This window comes from Dasypus novemcinctus, chromosome 3 (assembly GCF_030445035.2).
Source record: "Dasypus novemcinctus isolate mDasNov1 chromosome 3, mDasNov1.1.hap2, whole genome shotgun sequence".
Classification (NCBI taxonomy): domain Eukaryota; kingdom Metazoa; phylum Chordata; class Mammalia; order Cingulata; family Dasypodidae; genus Dasypus; species Dasypus novemcinctus.
Genome location: NC_080675.1, coordinates 6,286,618 through 6,303,641, shown reverse-complemented (window position 1 = coordinate 6,303,641; position 17,024 = coordinate 6,286,618). Strand labels below are relative to the sequence as shown.

General features: G+C 47.8%; 1 protein-coding gene across 4 annotated transcripts in view; it reads left to right on the top strand.

Annotated features, from left to right (window-relative positions):
- Positions 1–2: 2 nt before the first annotated feature.
- Positions 3–17,024, top strand: part of YY1 (YY1 transcription factor) — a 40,076-nt gene continuing 23,054 nt past the window's right edge. For 3 of the 4 annotated variants that reach the window (XM_071213690.1, XM_071213691.1, XM_071213692.1), the window contains exon 1: positions 3–1,767. In XM_071213690.1, the coding sequence (XP_071069791.1) occupies positions 18–1,767 (1,750 nt within the window). In that variant the 5' untranslated portion in view covers positions 3–17. The remainder of the gene's footprint in view (positions 1,768–17,024) is intronic. The other variant, XM_058291678.1, reaches the window with a different exon arrangement.

The following is a 17,024-nucleotide window of genomic DNA, read 5'->3' as shown; positions in this document are numbered from 1 at the left end:
TGGGCGCCCGCGGCGAGATGCCGAGCCGCGGCCGCCGGCGGACACACCCCCCGCGGGCCTCCGGCCTTTGTTCGCATGGCCGCCACTCCCGCCGCCACCATCGCTCGCCCGAAGCCGTCAGCCCGCGCCGCCCGACGCGAGAAAGGAAGCACAGGCAGTTCTCGGCAAAACAGACTTTATTGGGGCGCCTGGGCCGCCGCGCGCGCCGGCCTCCCCCCGCACGGCCCCGGGGCCGCCGCCGGCCGCAGCCCAGCGCTCGGCTGGCCCCTCCCGCCCTCCTTCCCAACCCCCTCCCTCCGGCGCCCGGGGCCGCGCGGACCGCTCACCGGCTCCCGAGGCGGCAGCTGCAGCGGCGACGCCCACTCCGGAGTGCGGCCGGGGCCCGAGGCGGCGGGTTTTGTTGCAGTTGCACCGCGGTGGGCGGAAACCGCGCGACTCCGGGCGGCAGGAGGCGGTGGCGGCGACAGCGGCGGCGGCGGCGCGCTGACGTCACGCGCCGCGGGGCCAGCCAGCGCGCGAGACGATCTCACCGCCCCCCAGCCTGCCAGCACCAATCCGCGAAGAGCTCGCGCGAGTGGGCGGGACCGCCTTGGCGAACGGGGAAGATAGATTGGCAGCGCGAGCGCGAGCGAGCCAGTGGGAGCGAGGCGGGGCGGGTCGCGGCCAGCGCGGAAGTCTCGCGATGCCGAGCCCGAGCGGAGTGTGGCGGCGGCGGCGGCGGCGAGATCTGGGCTCGGGTTGAGGAGTTGGTATTTGTGTGGAAGGAGGCGGAGGCGCAGGAGGAAGGGGGAAGCGGAGCGTCGGGCCGGTGGGCGGGCGGAGGCGCGGTCAGGGCGGGCGGCTGCGGCGCGGCGCGGCGAGGCGGGGACCGGGACGAGCGGCGGCCGAGAGAGCGCGGGGCGCACCGAGGCGAGGGAGGCGGGGGAGCCCCGCCGCGCCCGCCCCTTCCCCCCCGCCGCCCGCCCCCTCTCCCCCCGCCCGCTCGCAGCCTTCCTCCCTCTGCCTTCCTTCCCCACGGCCGGCCGCCTCCTCGCCCGCCCGCCCGCAGCCCAGGAGCCCAGGCCGCCGCGGCCGTGGCGGCGGAGCCCGCAGCCATGGCCTCGGGCGACACCCTCTACATCGCCACGGACGGCTCGGAGATGCCGGCCGAGATCGTGGAGCTGCACGAGATCGAGGTGGAGACCATCCCGGTGGAGACCATCGAGACCACGGTGGTGGGCGAGGAGGAGGAGGAGGAGGACGACGACGAGGACGGCGGCGGCGGCGACCACGGCGGCGGGGGCGGCCACGGGCACGCCGGCCACCACCACCACCACCACCACCACCACCCGCCCATGATCGCGCTGCAGCCGCTCGTCACCGACGACCCGACCCAGGTGCACCACCACCAGGAGGTGATCCTGGTGCAGACGCGCGAGGAGGTGGTGGGCGGCGACGACTCGGACGGGCTGCGCGCCGAGGACGGCTTCGAGGACCAGATCCTCATCCCGGTGCCCGCGCCGGCCGGCGGCGACGACGACTACATCCAGCAGACGCTGGTCACCGTGGCGGCGGCCGGCAAGAGCGGCGGCGGCGGCTCGTCGTCGTCGGGCGGCGGCCGCGTCAAGAAGGGCGGCGGCAAGAAGAGCGGCAAGAAGAGTTACCTGGGCGGCGGGGCCGGGGCGGCGGGCGGCGGCGGCGCCGACCCGGGCAACAAGAAGTGGGAGCAGAAGCAGGTGCAGATCAAGACCCTGGAGGGCGAGTTCTCGGTCACCATGTGGTCCTCAGGTGAGCGCCGGCCGCGGGCCCGCGGCCCCGGGATGTTTTTGTTTTGAAGGGAAGCCATGTTTTATGTGTGTGCTGGGCGCCGCCATCTTCTTCGCCAGGGCAAGTATGGCGGCCCCAAAAGATGGCGGGCCGGGCGGCGGCGGGGGCGCGGCGGCGGCGGCCGGGGCCCCGCGAAGATGGCGGCCGGGCCGGCGGGGGGGGCGGCGGCCGCCGGGCCTAGGCCGCAATGGCGCAGTTTCTCCGAGAGGGGGACGCGGCGGGCGCGCGGGGCGGGGCGCGGGGGAGGGGCGGCGCGCGGCCCAACGGCCTCGGCCGCCCCGCTCGCCCCGCCGCGCCCCCGGGCTCCCCCCCACCCCGGCGCGGGCGCGGGCGCCTGGCGGGGCGCGGGGCCGGGGCTCGCGGGCCCCGGGGAGCGCGGCCTCCGGGCCACGCGCGCGGCCCTTCCCGCGCTGGCCTGGGGGGGGCGCCGCTCGCCCGCCCGCCGCCGCCGCCGCCCCCGCCCCCCACTTCCTCGAGTCGCAACGGCTCCCAGGCAGGCGCCTCCCCGAGCGGCCGAGGGGCGCGCGGGGCTCCCCCCCTCCGCCGCGGCCTGCGCGGCCCGCGGGGCGGGACTTGGGGCCGCAACGTCGGGGCCGCGTGCGGGGCTCGGAGCGTCGGTTGGGGCCGGCCGCGGGCGCTGCCGGCGCGGTCCTCGCCCTGCTCCCCTGCCGCCCGCCCGCCCTCCCGGCGGCACCTAGTGGAAAGTGTGGCTTTGGGCCTGGGAGCTGTGATGACAATTCTAGCCCGGAACGTGGGCTCTGGGAATTTTTCAGTATCGCTTCTTCGTGAATTGGTTGCTCAGTTACACGGCTGTGGGAATTTCCCATAATGTTAATAAAACAGGGTTTTTCATTTGGTAGGAAGATAGCTCTTTTCCCCGTGACAAGAAACATTCTGGAAAACGTTTTTCACTATTTTAATACTGCTTCTTTGCGTTGCCTTGAAACTATCGGAAGACTAATATCTACTCAGTGCTGGTTTTCTCATGTTAGTATCTATTCACGCGTGCTGTCTACTAAATTGCTGAGATGGTAGCTAGAGCTTGAGAATAATTGTGTTAGAGCTAGTTGATCCAGCGCCTGTGACGATTAAATTTAGCACTAATTTTAATGTGGAGAGGCCTCTCCCCTATAACATTCTAAAGCTATTTCATAAAAACTCTGAATTGGGTGGGGCTTCAAAATAGGGTGACCTTCGAATAATACAGGATTGTTAAGATTCAGAGGAGTGAATGAAATAGGAGGTTGTGTCTAGGGAAAGCCCCGGGATGCGATAACAAATTGGAAGGATCTGTGACTCAGACTGAGCAAAGGAATGGGAATAACTGTCAAAATCTATTAGCAAGTGCCAACAGGCGCTGTTGTTTTAGGTAGTAATAGTTTAGCGAAGTTTATGGGTTTTAAATGAAACATAGTTAATGGTATTGGAAGATAATTCCCATATGTTTTGGTAGCTCAGAATGGTTACACACTGGTTCATGTTGGAACCAGAAGCTGTGGTTTTCCGTTAATAGGAATGGAATGAGGGGAAGGGGTTTTGGTTATTGATCGAGTTTGCCGAATTCAGGATACTATGTGAAATTAGATATCTAGGTTTTAAAAAAAAAAGATACATTCTCCAAATAAAACTAAATTTACTTATTTCCTGGTATGGTCGTGTTGATTTTACAGCAGTTTAGAAAACCTGCATGTCTTACATGTTCTGCATTCAGTCTGAATTCACACCAAATTGCTAACCCACCTTTCCAGCCTCTGAAAACCAGGTGATATATGGCTTTGCTAAATGAATGGTATGGCTCAAGTCAGCCAGGCAGGAGAAAGCCTAAAGGGCTTGGCTAAGGAGGGTTAGTTTATAATTAGGTCAGCATTTAAAATCATTACTTCCCCTGTACAAGTGGCTACCCACAAGTTTGCACAGTTTGGGGTTATTTTAATGTCCATTTCTTTGAAGAGTTAGCTGTATCATGTGTTAACGGAAAACTGCATGTGTAAAGGTGTTAACAAATATCTGAGGGTGATGTAGGATGGCCTATTTTCTCAGACATGTTTTGTGGTAAACTAGCTCCCTTCCTTATCCTTGTGGTTTGGACTTGGTACCAAAGAGAAGCTCTGTAACTTATGGTCACCTGTGCACGTCCCAAGTTCTAATTCGGAATATAGTTTCATCTCTAGACCTGAGAACATAAGAATGCAAAGCAAAAAAAACAAGAGCAACATAAACTCATCTTGTATATATGAGGATGTGTTGACTATGGTGGGCAATGTGCTAAATGTTTTTACTTACTTTATCTCATTTGATTTGAGAAATGAGAGTTTTAACTGTATTAAACCTCCCCCTTAGACTGGAATAAGCTGTGAGATGACAGTTTTGCCTGTCTTAAGCTTAGTCATCTGAAGTCCTTATAAAAATGGTTCTACATATAGGATATTCTTGAGGCTTTTATTATTTGTTAGCATCTCTGTGGTAAAGAAATAGTTTAGTGGGAGCAAGCATGTTTGCGGAAACCAAATGTTTGGATTTTACGGGTTTCTTATGTTCGTATGGCATCTTCCTCTAATTTCCCACAGTGTAACAGGATTCTGTATGGTGGGCATGATTTGAATGGAATAGCAGCAAGAGAAGCTTTTCTAGTAGTTCTATAATAGGGTAGTTTCCTGTTTCTTTGGTTGCCTTTGGTTGCCCACTGAACTTTTTTTTCAAGGAGGTTCCAGGGGATTGAACCCAGGACCACTGAGCTATGCCCGCTCTCCAGCACACTAAACGTTTCAATATTTTAAAATATTAACTCCGAAATTTATTCCCTGAGAGGCCTATTTCTTGATTTTGTAACCAGCTGGTAAGAAGACATTTTCTTAAGCTTGAGCCCTCCTATCAGGAAGGTCTGCCCAAGGCGGATGCTGCGTGCAGGGTAGAGTGGCTTTGAACCTGGTTGGTTCTTAGGAATATTGTTGAAATCCCCCCCCCTATTTTTTTAATGAGACATAATTTACAAACCATAAAGCTCACCTTTTTGAAGTTTACAATTCAGTGGTTTTTTCGTATGTGTAACCATCACCAGTGTCTAATTCCAGGAGTTTTCGTCACCCTAAAGGGAAACCCTGTTCCTGTTACCAGTGACTCCCTTTTGTCCTCCCCCTCCATCCACTAATCTACTTTCTGTCTCCATAGATTTGCCTTTTCTCTGCATTTCATATAAATGCAGTCATACAATATGTGGCCTTTCGTGCCTGGCTCTCACTCAGCATGTCTTCAAGGTTCACCCATCCGTAAACCAGACTTAGGGCACAAGTATTATGTATTCTCCCTTAGATAGTCATCGCTAGTATATGAGAGCGACTTCCCATTTTATAGAGTTTATTTGGAACTCCCCCCCTACTTAACTAATGATAAAAGCTGAACATTTAAAACATTTATTTTTGAGAGAAACCTAAAGGGCTTTAAAATCTTGAGGTTTCGTATAGTTAGAAACTGTATTCTTTACTAAAGCTGTTGTTATTTTAGACTGAAATAGAACTACTTTGTCCTAGATCGAGCAAGACCTCTAAGACCAGAAAACCGTTGATATTACAGCCAGTAAATTGAAAGAAAGATGAAGCATATTAAATTTTTTCTTAGTTTTATAGATTGAAAAGTTCAGTTTCACTAAAAATTTTTAGTCCTGACCATTTGCCATTTCTCTGTCATTTTTTTCATCTCATTTTATACTGTGCCATCATTTATCACTTAGGTAGAGTAAACGGAAATTCCCATGGAGCCAAACTAAAGTAGTCCTCCAAAGTAATGGAGTGCACCTCTTGACCTCCAGAGGGCAGCCTAAATCACAGGGCCTGGTTCCGCCTCTGCAGCTCTGGCAGCCTTAACTTCCTGATAAATCCTCTTGTGCTGCCAGACTCCCACTCCAGATTTTTAACCTTTCCTTTTCCCTCCCACTGTCAACAGGCGACTCCCCCTAGTGGGACTAGAAAAATCCACATCAGGAAAAAGTCGGGGTTCGTGAACTACCTGCAACTAGCATTTTAGGCTTTAGTATGAGACTGGGAGTGGGGAGGAATGCTAGACTCCTACCAATTAGATAGGTATTTACAAAAAGCATTTCTAATGGTTTGTGTGTGTGTGTTTGAAGTTGCTTAATAAAGACTTTATGGTGTGGTTTAAGACTGGGAAACTTGAGGGCCTATATCAAATGGATTATTAGTAAAACAGTGGTTAGATTGAGTATTTCATAAAATCTGTGTTCTTTTGGCTAATTCCTGAGCTGTTCTTTCCAGGTGACCATTTTATTCTCTCTGTGGTCTTTGGGGAAGAATAAGCAGAAGTGAAAACTTTTATAGTTTTTAAAACATTTAAAATTAAAACTGAATATTCCTTGGTATATTGTGTTCTATGGTATTGTTGGATAAACACTCTAAGCTTGTGTTTTTAAAATTTGGCATCTGAAACATTACTTTAAAAAAAAAATTCTCCCCCCTACCCCACTCGTGTTGTTTTTGCTGTCTGTGTCCATTCGCTGTGATCTTCTGTGTTGCTTTCTCTTTTTGTCTTCGCTTCTCATTTTCTCCTCCTAGGATTCACCGGGATTCAATCCTAGGAGCCTCCAGTGTGGACAGAGGTACCCTGTCACTTGTGCCACCTCAGTTCCTGGTTTCTGTTGCATCTCGCCTTGACTCTCCCCTTCGTCTCTTCTTTGTTGAAGCATCATCTTGCTGGCTCACCGCAGGGACATGCTTTTTTTTTTTAACCAGGAGGAGCCAAGGATTATACCCCAGTCCTCCCGCGTGGTAGGCAGAGCCCAGTCACTTGAGCCACATCTGCTTCCCTGCAACACTACTTGGATATTGAAAATCATGTATGAATTTCATTAGTGTTAGCAGAATGCTTAGAAAAAGCAGGGAGGTCTTGGAGGTTAGTTGGCTTTATTTGTGTGGGTTTATATCTTCACAAGTATGGTGGGCGTTAACTGATTCTTTATAGAAGGGAGCAACCATTTCATAGCCCTTAGGAGTCTCGTGTTAGTAGACTTAAACTTTTAACTTACTAATTAATGGTATTTAACTTTATATTTAATTACCAATAACAGGAAGCCCAGTGGTGTCCAGGAATCATATTATAAAAGCGTCACATTTCTTCTCTGGAGAGATGACCTTGGCTTGTCTTTGTAAAAGATCCTGTGACATTAGGATCTTTGTAAAGCTAGTTGTTGGAGTACGGTGAGCCTTAAAGTCACTTTCAACTCCTTGCAGCAAAGAAATTCTCCTTTACAGTTTCCTATATGACAGTAGGAATCAATACACTCAATTTCTTTTTCTTAAAGATATATTGTATTTATTTATCCCCCCTTGTTGTCTGCTCTCTGTTTCCGTTAGCTGTGTGCTCTCTGTGTCTGCTCATCTTCTCTTTAGGAGGCAGTGGGAGCTGACCCTGGGACCTCCTGTGTGGGAAAGAGGGACTCAATCGCTTGAGTCACCTCCACTCTCTGCTGTCTCTTCTCTTTGTATTTCTTTTTTGTGTCTGCTTGTGTCATCTTGTTGCATCAGCTCACTGTGCCAGCTTGCTATCTTGCTTGTCTTCTCCAGGTGGCACTAGAAACTGAACCCGGGACCCCCCCCCCATGGTAGGCAGGAGCTCAATCGCTTGAGCCACATCTGCTTGCTTGCTTTTTTTTTTTTTTTAATTTTATTTATTTATTTAATCCCCCCCCCCCCCGGTTGTCTGTTCTCTGTGTCTATTTGCTGCATCTTGTTTCTTTGTCCGCTTCTGTTGTCGTCAGCGGCACGGGAAGTGTGGGCAGCACCATTCCTGGGCAGGCTGCACTTTTCTTTCGCTCTGGGCGGTACTCCTTATGGGGCGCACTCCTTGCGCTTGGGGCTCCCCTACGCGGGGGACACCCCTGCGTGGCAGGGCACTCCTTGCGCGCATGAGCACTGCGCATGGGCCAGCTGCACACGGGTCAAGGAGGCCCCGGGTTTGAACCGCGGACCTCCCATGTGGTAGACTGACGCCCTAACCACGGGGCCAAGTCCGTTTCCCCACATCTGCTTTCTTATTTTATTTTATTTATATTTATATTTATATTTATATTTATATTTATATTTAATCCCCCCCCCCCAGTTGTTTGTTCTGGGTGTCTATTTGCTGCGTCTTGTTTCTTTGTCCGCTTCTGTTGTTGTCAGCGGCACGGGAAGTGTGGGCGCCGCCATTCCTGGGCAGGCTGCACTTTCTCTCATGCTGGGCGGCTTTCCTCACGGGCGCACTCCTTGCGCGTGGGACTCTCCCACGCGGGGGACACCCTTGCGTGGCACAGCACTCCTTGCGCGCATCAGCACTGCGCATGGGCCAGCTCCACATGGATCAAGGAGGCCCGGGGTTTGAACTGCGGACCTCCCATGTGGTAGACGGACGCCCTAACCACTGGGCCAAATCCGTTTCCCCACATCTGCTTTCTTAAAGCAAAGCTCAATCTGTTTTTTTTTTAACAAATTGATTTCATTGATACATATTAATAAGGCATTAATCCATCCAAAGTGTGCAATTAATGTAAATGGACATTTTCTTGTGTAAATTCATTCTGTTCTCAAATATAGGAATTGGGCCTTGAGGATGGGCTGCCATTGCTGTGCTAGGAGCTGTTTGAGGTTCTTTTGAACCCTGGGCCCTTCCTCTTCTAGGAGTGGCTCAAAGTTTGTAGACTGTCTAGTTCCTCACAGCGTATCGCTCTTGGAAATACCCCAAAGGGTCTTTACCTTTCTTTAATTTTCAACTGAAGCTCTTTTCCTTGTCTTCCCTCTGTGTCAGGGGTTCCTAACCTTTTTTGTTCCACGGACCCCTTTGCCAGTCAGGTGAAAATCATGGACCCGCTTCTCAGAATGTAGCAGCACATAGTTTTATGACACGCAACATCAGCATAATTTTAGGATTATCAAAATTATGTTTTACAACTTCCCCATAATTTCAGTATCTGGTAATCTAACACGATTCAACATCTGTTCAGTCATTTTCACCAGACATTTAGAAAGCTCGAGCTCATGGACTCCTGAAATCTTTGGTCCATAGACCCTTGGTTAGCAACCCCTGCTCTGTGTCAGTTAGCTCCTAAGTGCCAGCAAATTTGAGGGAGAGAAGCTGCTGCTACCACCAGCATTTGCTTCCAAATTGGTCATTATTTTTATTTTGTTTCACTTTGTTTTTAAGATTTATTTTATTTATTTTATTTTTCTTAATTTATCCCCCCCTTTCCCAGATGGTTCTTTCATCTTTCTGCTCATTATTTGCTCGCCGAAACCTGAACCCAGGACATCCCACATGAGAGGCGAGTGCCCAGTGGCCTGAGCCACATTTGCTCCCCATGGGATGTGGTGTCTGCTGGTTTGTGGCATCTCCTTGTTGTGGCAGGAGGCAGCATCTGCTTGTCTTCTTTAGAAGGCGCTGGTACCTGAACCCAGATCTCTCCTGTGGTAGGCGGGCACCCAACTGCTCGAGCCACATCTGCTTCCCTGGCCATTGTTTTTTAATTATTTAGTTGGTAATTCACTTGTAATTTGTAGTAATAACTATGCTTCCTACTTTAAAGCAATTCTTAGTTTCTTAACCTGGGCTAAAACCGGACCTCTTGATTTTATGTCTGTGGATCCAGTCACATACAATCTAAGATTGTCTAGATTTACTAAACAGATAATTGATCCCCTGCCTAAAAATCCTTCCTGCATCCTGTGTCATTCACTAAAATCCAAAGTCCTTATCATAACCTGCAAGGCCATGCACAATACTGCCCCTGCTTTCTTTTCTGGCATCTCTGTGCTTGTGCTCCAGTCTCACTGGCTGCCTTTCGGTGCCTTGAAAGTGTGCCCTTGACTTGCTGTTGTGTCTGCCTCCAGTGCTCTGACCCAGATGTTTGTGTTCTGGTCAGTGCCACCTTATTCAGGTCGTAGTACCTAGAGGTCCACCCTGTCCTGTCCAGCCGCTTCACAGCCCTTCTTCCCCTCTGTCACTGTGTCCCAGCACCCTGCTCATTTTCTTTGTAGCATTGCCAGAAATTGTCTTGCCTTTTAAAAATGTGTTGTCTATTACTTCCTCTAGAATGTAAGCTCTGCCTTGTATCCCCACAGCCTAGAATGGCACTAGGCACATAGAGGAGGCTTGATAAATAGTTGGGTAAGTGACTGGATGGAAGTTGTGCCATACGGCAGAATCATGTCTTACAGACCAAAATACTGTACTTTAGCGCAACTTCCATCCGGTCATTCACCTAATTATTTAATCTATTCCTGCATAAGTGGAAAAGATTGAAGTACTTTAAGTACTGAGGGTTGGAAGAAGGTGGAGAAGGGTTCTGTTTTTTTGTTTTTAAACAAAACATAAGAACTCTTAGAGTCGGGTTTCATTTCAAATCTCAGATGTGCCACTTAACTGTGCTGTTTTAGGAATATTACTTGGCATTTCTAAGGCTCAGTTTCTTTAACCGTAAACATAGTGTTAATACCTTGAACATTTTGTTTGGATTAAGAAATATGACAATTGCTGCCATTAAACAGATAATAAATGGTAGTATTCTTTCTTAAAGACTTTATTAGTAGGGAAAGTGGGAAATAGCCTATATCTGATTTTAGCCTGCTGCCCAGCAGTGAATTCCAAATATTTAGCTCTCCCCCGTTTCAGTGAAGTTTTGGGTGGTGGCAGTGGTGGAATAAGTCAGTAAAAACAAAAAATCAACATCACAGGAAAAATAAGAAGCGTTATGATCAACCCAGTTGTGGTGTCTGTACTTCCTGGCAGTCAAGGTATAAAGGCAATTTAAACCCTCTTTATCTGACAATAAGGTGGCAAAAACGCCTGAGGAAATCAAGTTTTCCTTAGGACTGAATTCTGAAATGAACTGCTTTGTATATGAAGGGGATCACTGAGTGACAGAAATGCCCAGTGGCTTGGTGCTTAACCAGTGTAGAATGGGATTGCACAGTGGTATTTTAGAGCCACCAGAGACTTAATGAAGATGATAGATTTGCCACATTCTTTACATGCTTGCTAGGGCTTTAAAAAAAAAAAAAAGTCCGATGTTTATTATAACCATTAAGCCTGATAGAGAACAACCCTATTTTGTCTAATTGCTAAGATCCCAGTTTTAGAGGTATAAAATGTGAGGCAGAGAAGACTAGTAGAATCAGTCATATACAATAATATTTTTTGGCTATTATGTGTAAGTTGTTGCTTAGGTCAGAAATCATATTTAAAATGAGTGTCTGATTTATATTAACATATTGTCATAGGCTGACTAATGGCCCCCAAAGCTATCCAAGGTCTCATTTCCTAAAATCTGTGCATGTTAACTTAATATGACAAAAGGAACTTTGCAGGTGTGATTAAAGATTTTGAGATGGGGAAATTAGCCTGGATTAATATAATCACAGGTGTTGTTATTGGTAGAGGCAGGGGGAAATTCTGACTACAGAAAAGGAAGTAGAAGAGATGAGGACACAAACAAGAAGTTGGAGTGATATGAGCCAAGAGATGCAGGGGGCTTCCAGAAGCCAGGAAAGGCAAGGGACCGGATTCTTCCTTGGAACCTCCAGAAGGAATCAGCCCTGCTGACACCTTGACTTTAGCCCAGTGAAACTGGTTTTGGACCTTTGTCCTCCAATCCAGTACAGTAAGAGAATAAATGTTGTCTTCTTTTTAAACTGCCAAGTTTGTGGTGATTTGTTACAGTGGTAACAGGAAACTAATACTCGTCCTAGCATCCCTGGTACCTCCATCTGCATGTACTTGGCAAAGTCCCCGTTAGGTAGATGGAAAGGCATTCTGACCCTTACCAAACAGTGTAAAACCTAGTGCTGCCTTGAAGCTTGGCGGGGAGGCAGAGGGGAGGGGAGAAAGTGCACTGCACTTTAAGATGAGTTATTTTGTTTGAGCCTTCTAAAGTAGGTGGCACCCTTGTTATTTAATACATGGAGAAGCCAGAGGATGGAGTGACAGGGAAAGGAAAATGATCTAGATATGGCTTTTGTAGAGTGGTCTAGGTTTAGATAGATTATTGAGAGGACGGCGAGGGGAATTAATCACTTTTTAAAAATTCTCCTCCCCCCTTTTATTTATTTATTATTTTAAAATTATTACTATTTTTTAAAGATTTATTTCTCTCCCCTTCTCCACCCCCGACTGCTCTCTGTGTCCATTCTCTGTGTATTCTTCTGTGTCCACTTGCATTCTTGTCAATGGCACCGGGAATCTGTCTCTTTTTGTTGCGTCAGCCTGCTGCGTCAGCTCTCGTGTGTGCGGCGCCACTCCTGGGCAGGCTGCACTTTTTTCGCATGGGGTGGCTCTCCTTACAGGGCGCACTCCTTGCAAGTGGGGCTCCCCTATGCGGGGGACACCTGTTTGTGGCATGGCACTCCTTGTTACTCCTTGTGTGCATCAGCACTGCACGTGGGCCAGCTCACCACATGGGTCAGGAGGCCCGCGATATGAACCCTGGACCTCCTGTGCGGTAGGCAGATGCTCTATTATCACTTGAGCCAAATCCACTTCCCTATTCCCCTCCCTTTTGAAGCTTGCTCGCTGTCTGCTCTCTGTGTCCATTTGCTGTGTGTTTTTCTGTGTCTGCTTGACGCCCTTTTAGTTGCGTCATCTTGCTGCCCCAACTCTGCGGGCGCGGGCTATCTTGCCTTCACAAGGAGGCCCTGGGGGAAGCGGACTTGGCCCAGTGGTTAGGGCATCCGTCTACCACATGGGAGGTCCACAATTCAAACCCCGGGCCTCCTTGACCCGTGTGGAGCTGGCCCATGCATGGTGCTGATGCGCGCAAGGGGTGCCCTGCCATGCAGGGGTGTCCCCCACGTAGGGGAGCCCCACATGCAAGGAGTGCGCCCCGTAAGGAGAGCTGCCCAGCATGAAAGAAAGTGCAGCCTGCCCAGGAATGGCGCCACCCACACAGAGAGCTGACACAGCAAGATGACACAACAAAAAGAAACACAGATTCCTCGTGCCACTGATAAGGATAGGAGCGGTCACACAGGAACACACAGCGAATGGACACAGAGAGCAGACTACTGGGGGGGGTGCACGGAAGGGGAGAGAAATAAATAACAAATAAATCTTTAAAAAAAACACAACAAGGAGGCCCTGGGACCGTGGTTGATGGGAGCCCAATCGATTAAGCCACAGCCACTTCCCAATTACTTACCTTTTATTAGGCATGGGTAACACTGTGAGAAAACCAACTGCTTGGAGTTTGGAGAGCAATTGAGATGCCATTGATTAACCTCTTCTCTGGACTGGTAGAATGGTTCTCATCCTTTCCACTTAGTTCCTTGATTGTCTCTTTTTGACTTCTGATTTTTTTTTCTTTTCAGGTTCTGTGGTGGGAAGTTGGTGCTCAGCCTCTGAGCCATATTAGCTCCGCAGAATTGGCTTTTTCATTTGTTTTGCTTGTTTTTGTTTTTTTTCTAGGAGGCACTGGGAGCCGAGTTTGGGATTTTCCGCGTGGGGAAGAGGGTGCTCAGCTGCTTGTGCCACATCTGCTCCCTTTCAGTTGTTTTGAGTCTTCTTTACTTTGCCTCTCAAACTAGGTTGGGACTGATTATTGCTTTGGTACCACAGAAGGAAACTGAATGTCTGGGAGGCAGGGACGGTACCGGGACTCAACATACTTTTTTACTTTCTGAATAGTACCATGTGCAAAAGCAGCGAATATTTTTATTTTTTATTTTTTTAAAGATACATTTATTCATTTTTCTGCCTTCCCCTCCTTCCGCCCTGCTGTTTTTGCTTCTCATTGGCTCTCCTCTAGGATTCACCAGGATTCAATCCTGGATACTCCTGATGTGGAGAGAGATTCCCTGTCAGTTGTGCCACCTTAGTTCCTGGTTTCTGATGTGCTTCACCTTGACTCTTCCCTTGTCTCTCTTTTGATGCGTTATCATCTTGCGGGACTCACTCACGCGGGCACTGGCTCACTGTGTGGGCATGCTTTCTCTTCTTTTTCACCAGGAAGCGGCAGGGATTAACCTGGGTTCCTCCCATATGGTAGGCGGAGGCCCCATCACCTGAGCCACATCTGCTTCCTGAGAATGCTTTTAAAATGTGGATGAATTGATTGTCCTGCTGAAATAATTCAGTGTGTGTCCCATTTATGGATGTTGTTGGCCAGATTTTGTTTCTCCACACTTTTCCATCTTAGGCCATTAACTTTGATCTGACTGTTCCGGGTCATTTGTGTTTAGCCAGAGTGTTGGTAAGTGCTGGAATCACTTAACTAACAGTTTTGGTTAGAAGTTCCCAACATGACAGTTTCTTCCTGCTACCCTACCCCTTTGAATCAGTATCTTCTATCCTTCTTCCAAATGGGAATTCTGAGAGGATTTGCTATGCCTTGCCCAGTTGTAATTCCAATAATCACGATCATAAACTCAAGTTACATTGGTTATGGAAATCTAATTCAGTTGAACTTCTCATATGGGTTAACCCTGTCCCCTAGAAACAATGAAGGGATAATTAAAATAAACAAATCCCGGCCTGAAGGAAAACTCCAGTGGGGATTAGATATACAGCCATCTTCCTTGAACATGTCCTACCTAATTGTGTAGTTGATATTACCTCATTGTTGGTCAGTAGAAATCATAAGTGGCCATAGCATATTTGACACTGAGAATGGAATAGTTGACTCTCTTCCACTGTACTAGCAAGTCTCTTTTCAGTAATAAACTATGAAATGATGGCCAGTGCAGAGTAAAAACCTTTATTGAACTTTGTATATCATGCCAGTAAGTGTTTTTTTTTTAATAAAATAAGATATAACCTTACAGAAAGGAGAAATGGACTAATACCTTTCATTAATATATTTTCGAACAAAGGGGGAGACATGTACATATTGATCTGTAATGTCTTGAATTTCTGGTAAAAACTTATGAAGTTTTTCTTCTACAAAAATCTGATAAAATGTTAAAGATAGCAAATATTGACATTATTTGATCTATAGTTTTAATATGAGTGTTCAGGTCTTGGTGAAAACGAGGCAGTCACACAGTTCTTTTGATTTCTTCTGAAAGTAGTAGCTATAGTATCTTTTGTTTCTCAAGCAATCTTCAAAATTTGATTTGTGGGATGTGGATGTGGCTCAAGTGATGGAGCCCACCATATGGGAGGACCTGGGTTCAATCCCTGGGGCCTCCTGGTGAAAAAGAAGAGAAAGCGTGCCCAGGCGGCAAGCCAGTGCCCGCAAGAGTGCCCACATAGTAATAAGCCAGTGAGCATGAGTGCCCGTGTGGTGAGTGCAAATGCCTGTGCAGAAACCAGGAACTGAGGTGGCACAATTGACAGGGATCCTCTCTCCACATCAGGAGTCTCCGGGATTGAATCTTGGTGAATCCCAGAGGAGAGAAAATGAGAAGAGAAGGCAACAAAGACAGCAAAAACAGCAGGGCGGGATGAGGGGAAGGGGGGAAATACATAAATAAATCTTCTTTTAAAAAATTTTTGATTTGTTTCTCTATGTTTATTTCCTTGCATTTTGTTGCATAGTTATTGACTCTTCACAATTTCTGTGTGCTGGTCTTTAAGGAGTTCTCCAAATTAACTTCCACTTAGAGTAGTATTAAAATTGTGTATGCCCCATGCGCCCCCTTACTGTCTATACTTGAGGCAGACTACTTTCACTACCCCACCCTTGGTATATGCTGGGTAAAATTCTCATTAGACAGATCAAGATTTCTCCCTACATCTGGGCATATCTCTTCTGTCTCCTTTGCAAAGTCTTCCTTGTCCTCTTAACTATTGGTGGTATTACCCATAGTTTGGTTCTGAACCCTTCTTATTAGTCTATATACTTTCCTAATAGATACTTGTATCTATTTATTTCTGTCACTTTAAGTGCAGCTTTTATGCCAGTGATTCCCATATATTTCTCTCCAACCAAGATTTCTTTTTATCTCCCATGCTTGCATATCTACCTGCCTATTTGAGGTCTGTTCATTGGATGTCACAGATGCCTCAAACCAAAATGGAGCTCTAGATCCTCTGCAAAAGTCTCTTCTCCTGTTTTTCTCTGTCTCACTGAATGACACCACCATCCAACAGGAAACAAACACAAGCAGGAAGCTTAGATTTCATACTTGCTATCCCTATCCCTCTCCACTCTAATTCATTACCCAGCCATGTTCATTCCTCCTCCAAAAGAAATTTTAGATTTGTCCTCTTTCAAAGATCTGCAGGAAAAAAATGTTGCCTTAATTGGTAGTAAATCCCATTGTTAAATAATCTCAACGGAAATTGTTCTTGTTTCAATTTGAAAATTTTCTTTTATGGTTTAATCCTATTTTCTCTAAATAAAATGGCATCATATAGATTCAGGTATCAGCACACTTTCTCTGTAAGGGTTAGATAGTAAACATTTGTAGGTTTTGTGGATCATAACTCAGCACCTCAGTGCCAGGTGCCACTGTAGCATGTACACAGCCCTAGGCGGAAACAGATGAGCATGATTGTGTTATACAAAACTTGATTTACCAAATCGGTGGCAGGCTGGGTTTGACCCTTGGACTGTATGTAGTTTGCAAGCCCCTAATGGAGATGATAAAATCTCTTGTCAGCCTGCACTTTAGGCTTCTTAGGTATTGTGTTCTAATTCTTAATCATCTTAGTGACTGTCCTGGGTTCCAGGTACTCTTGAATGTTGGGACTAAGAATTGAGCCTTAAAAAAATATTTCCTAGCTGTTATTTCCCATGAGGAATGATTTAGCCTGTGGTTCCTTTATGCCATTAGTTCAGCCTTCTTTGTATCCCAACATGCTTTTTTTTAAAAAGACTTATTCTATTTATTTCTCCTCTCTCCCCTCATTGTTTGTGCTCACCGTATGCTCTTTGTGTCTATTTACTGTGTGCTCTTTGTGTCTGCTTATTTTTTTAGGAGGCACTGGGAAACGAACCTGGGACCTCCCACATGGGAGGGATGCGCCTGATCATTTGAGCTACATCCATTCCCTGCTTGTTGTGTCTCTTCCTTACATCATCTTATTGCATCAGCTTGCAGTGCAGAGATTGGAGGGTAAAGAAGCCCATCCACCAGGGCCCCAGCAGTCCTGGGAAAGGGAGTGAGGCCATAATATCTGGGTACAGTGCAGGGTCCCAGCTTCGTAGCATACCATCAGTAACCACATGACCTCTCCTTTTTATTAATATGTCCAGCTGTTTTTCCTTAGGCTTCTTCGTTTATCCATGGATAGATGCTCTC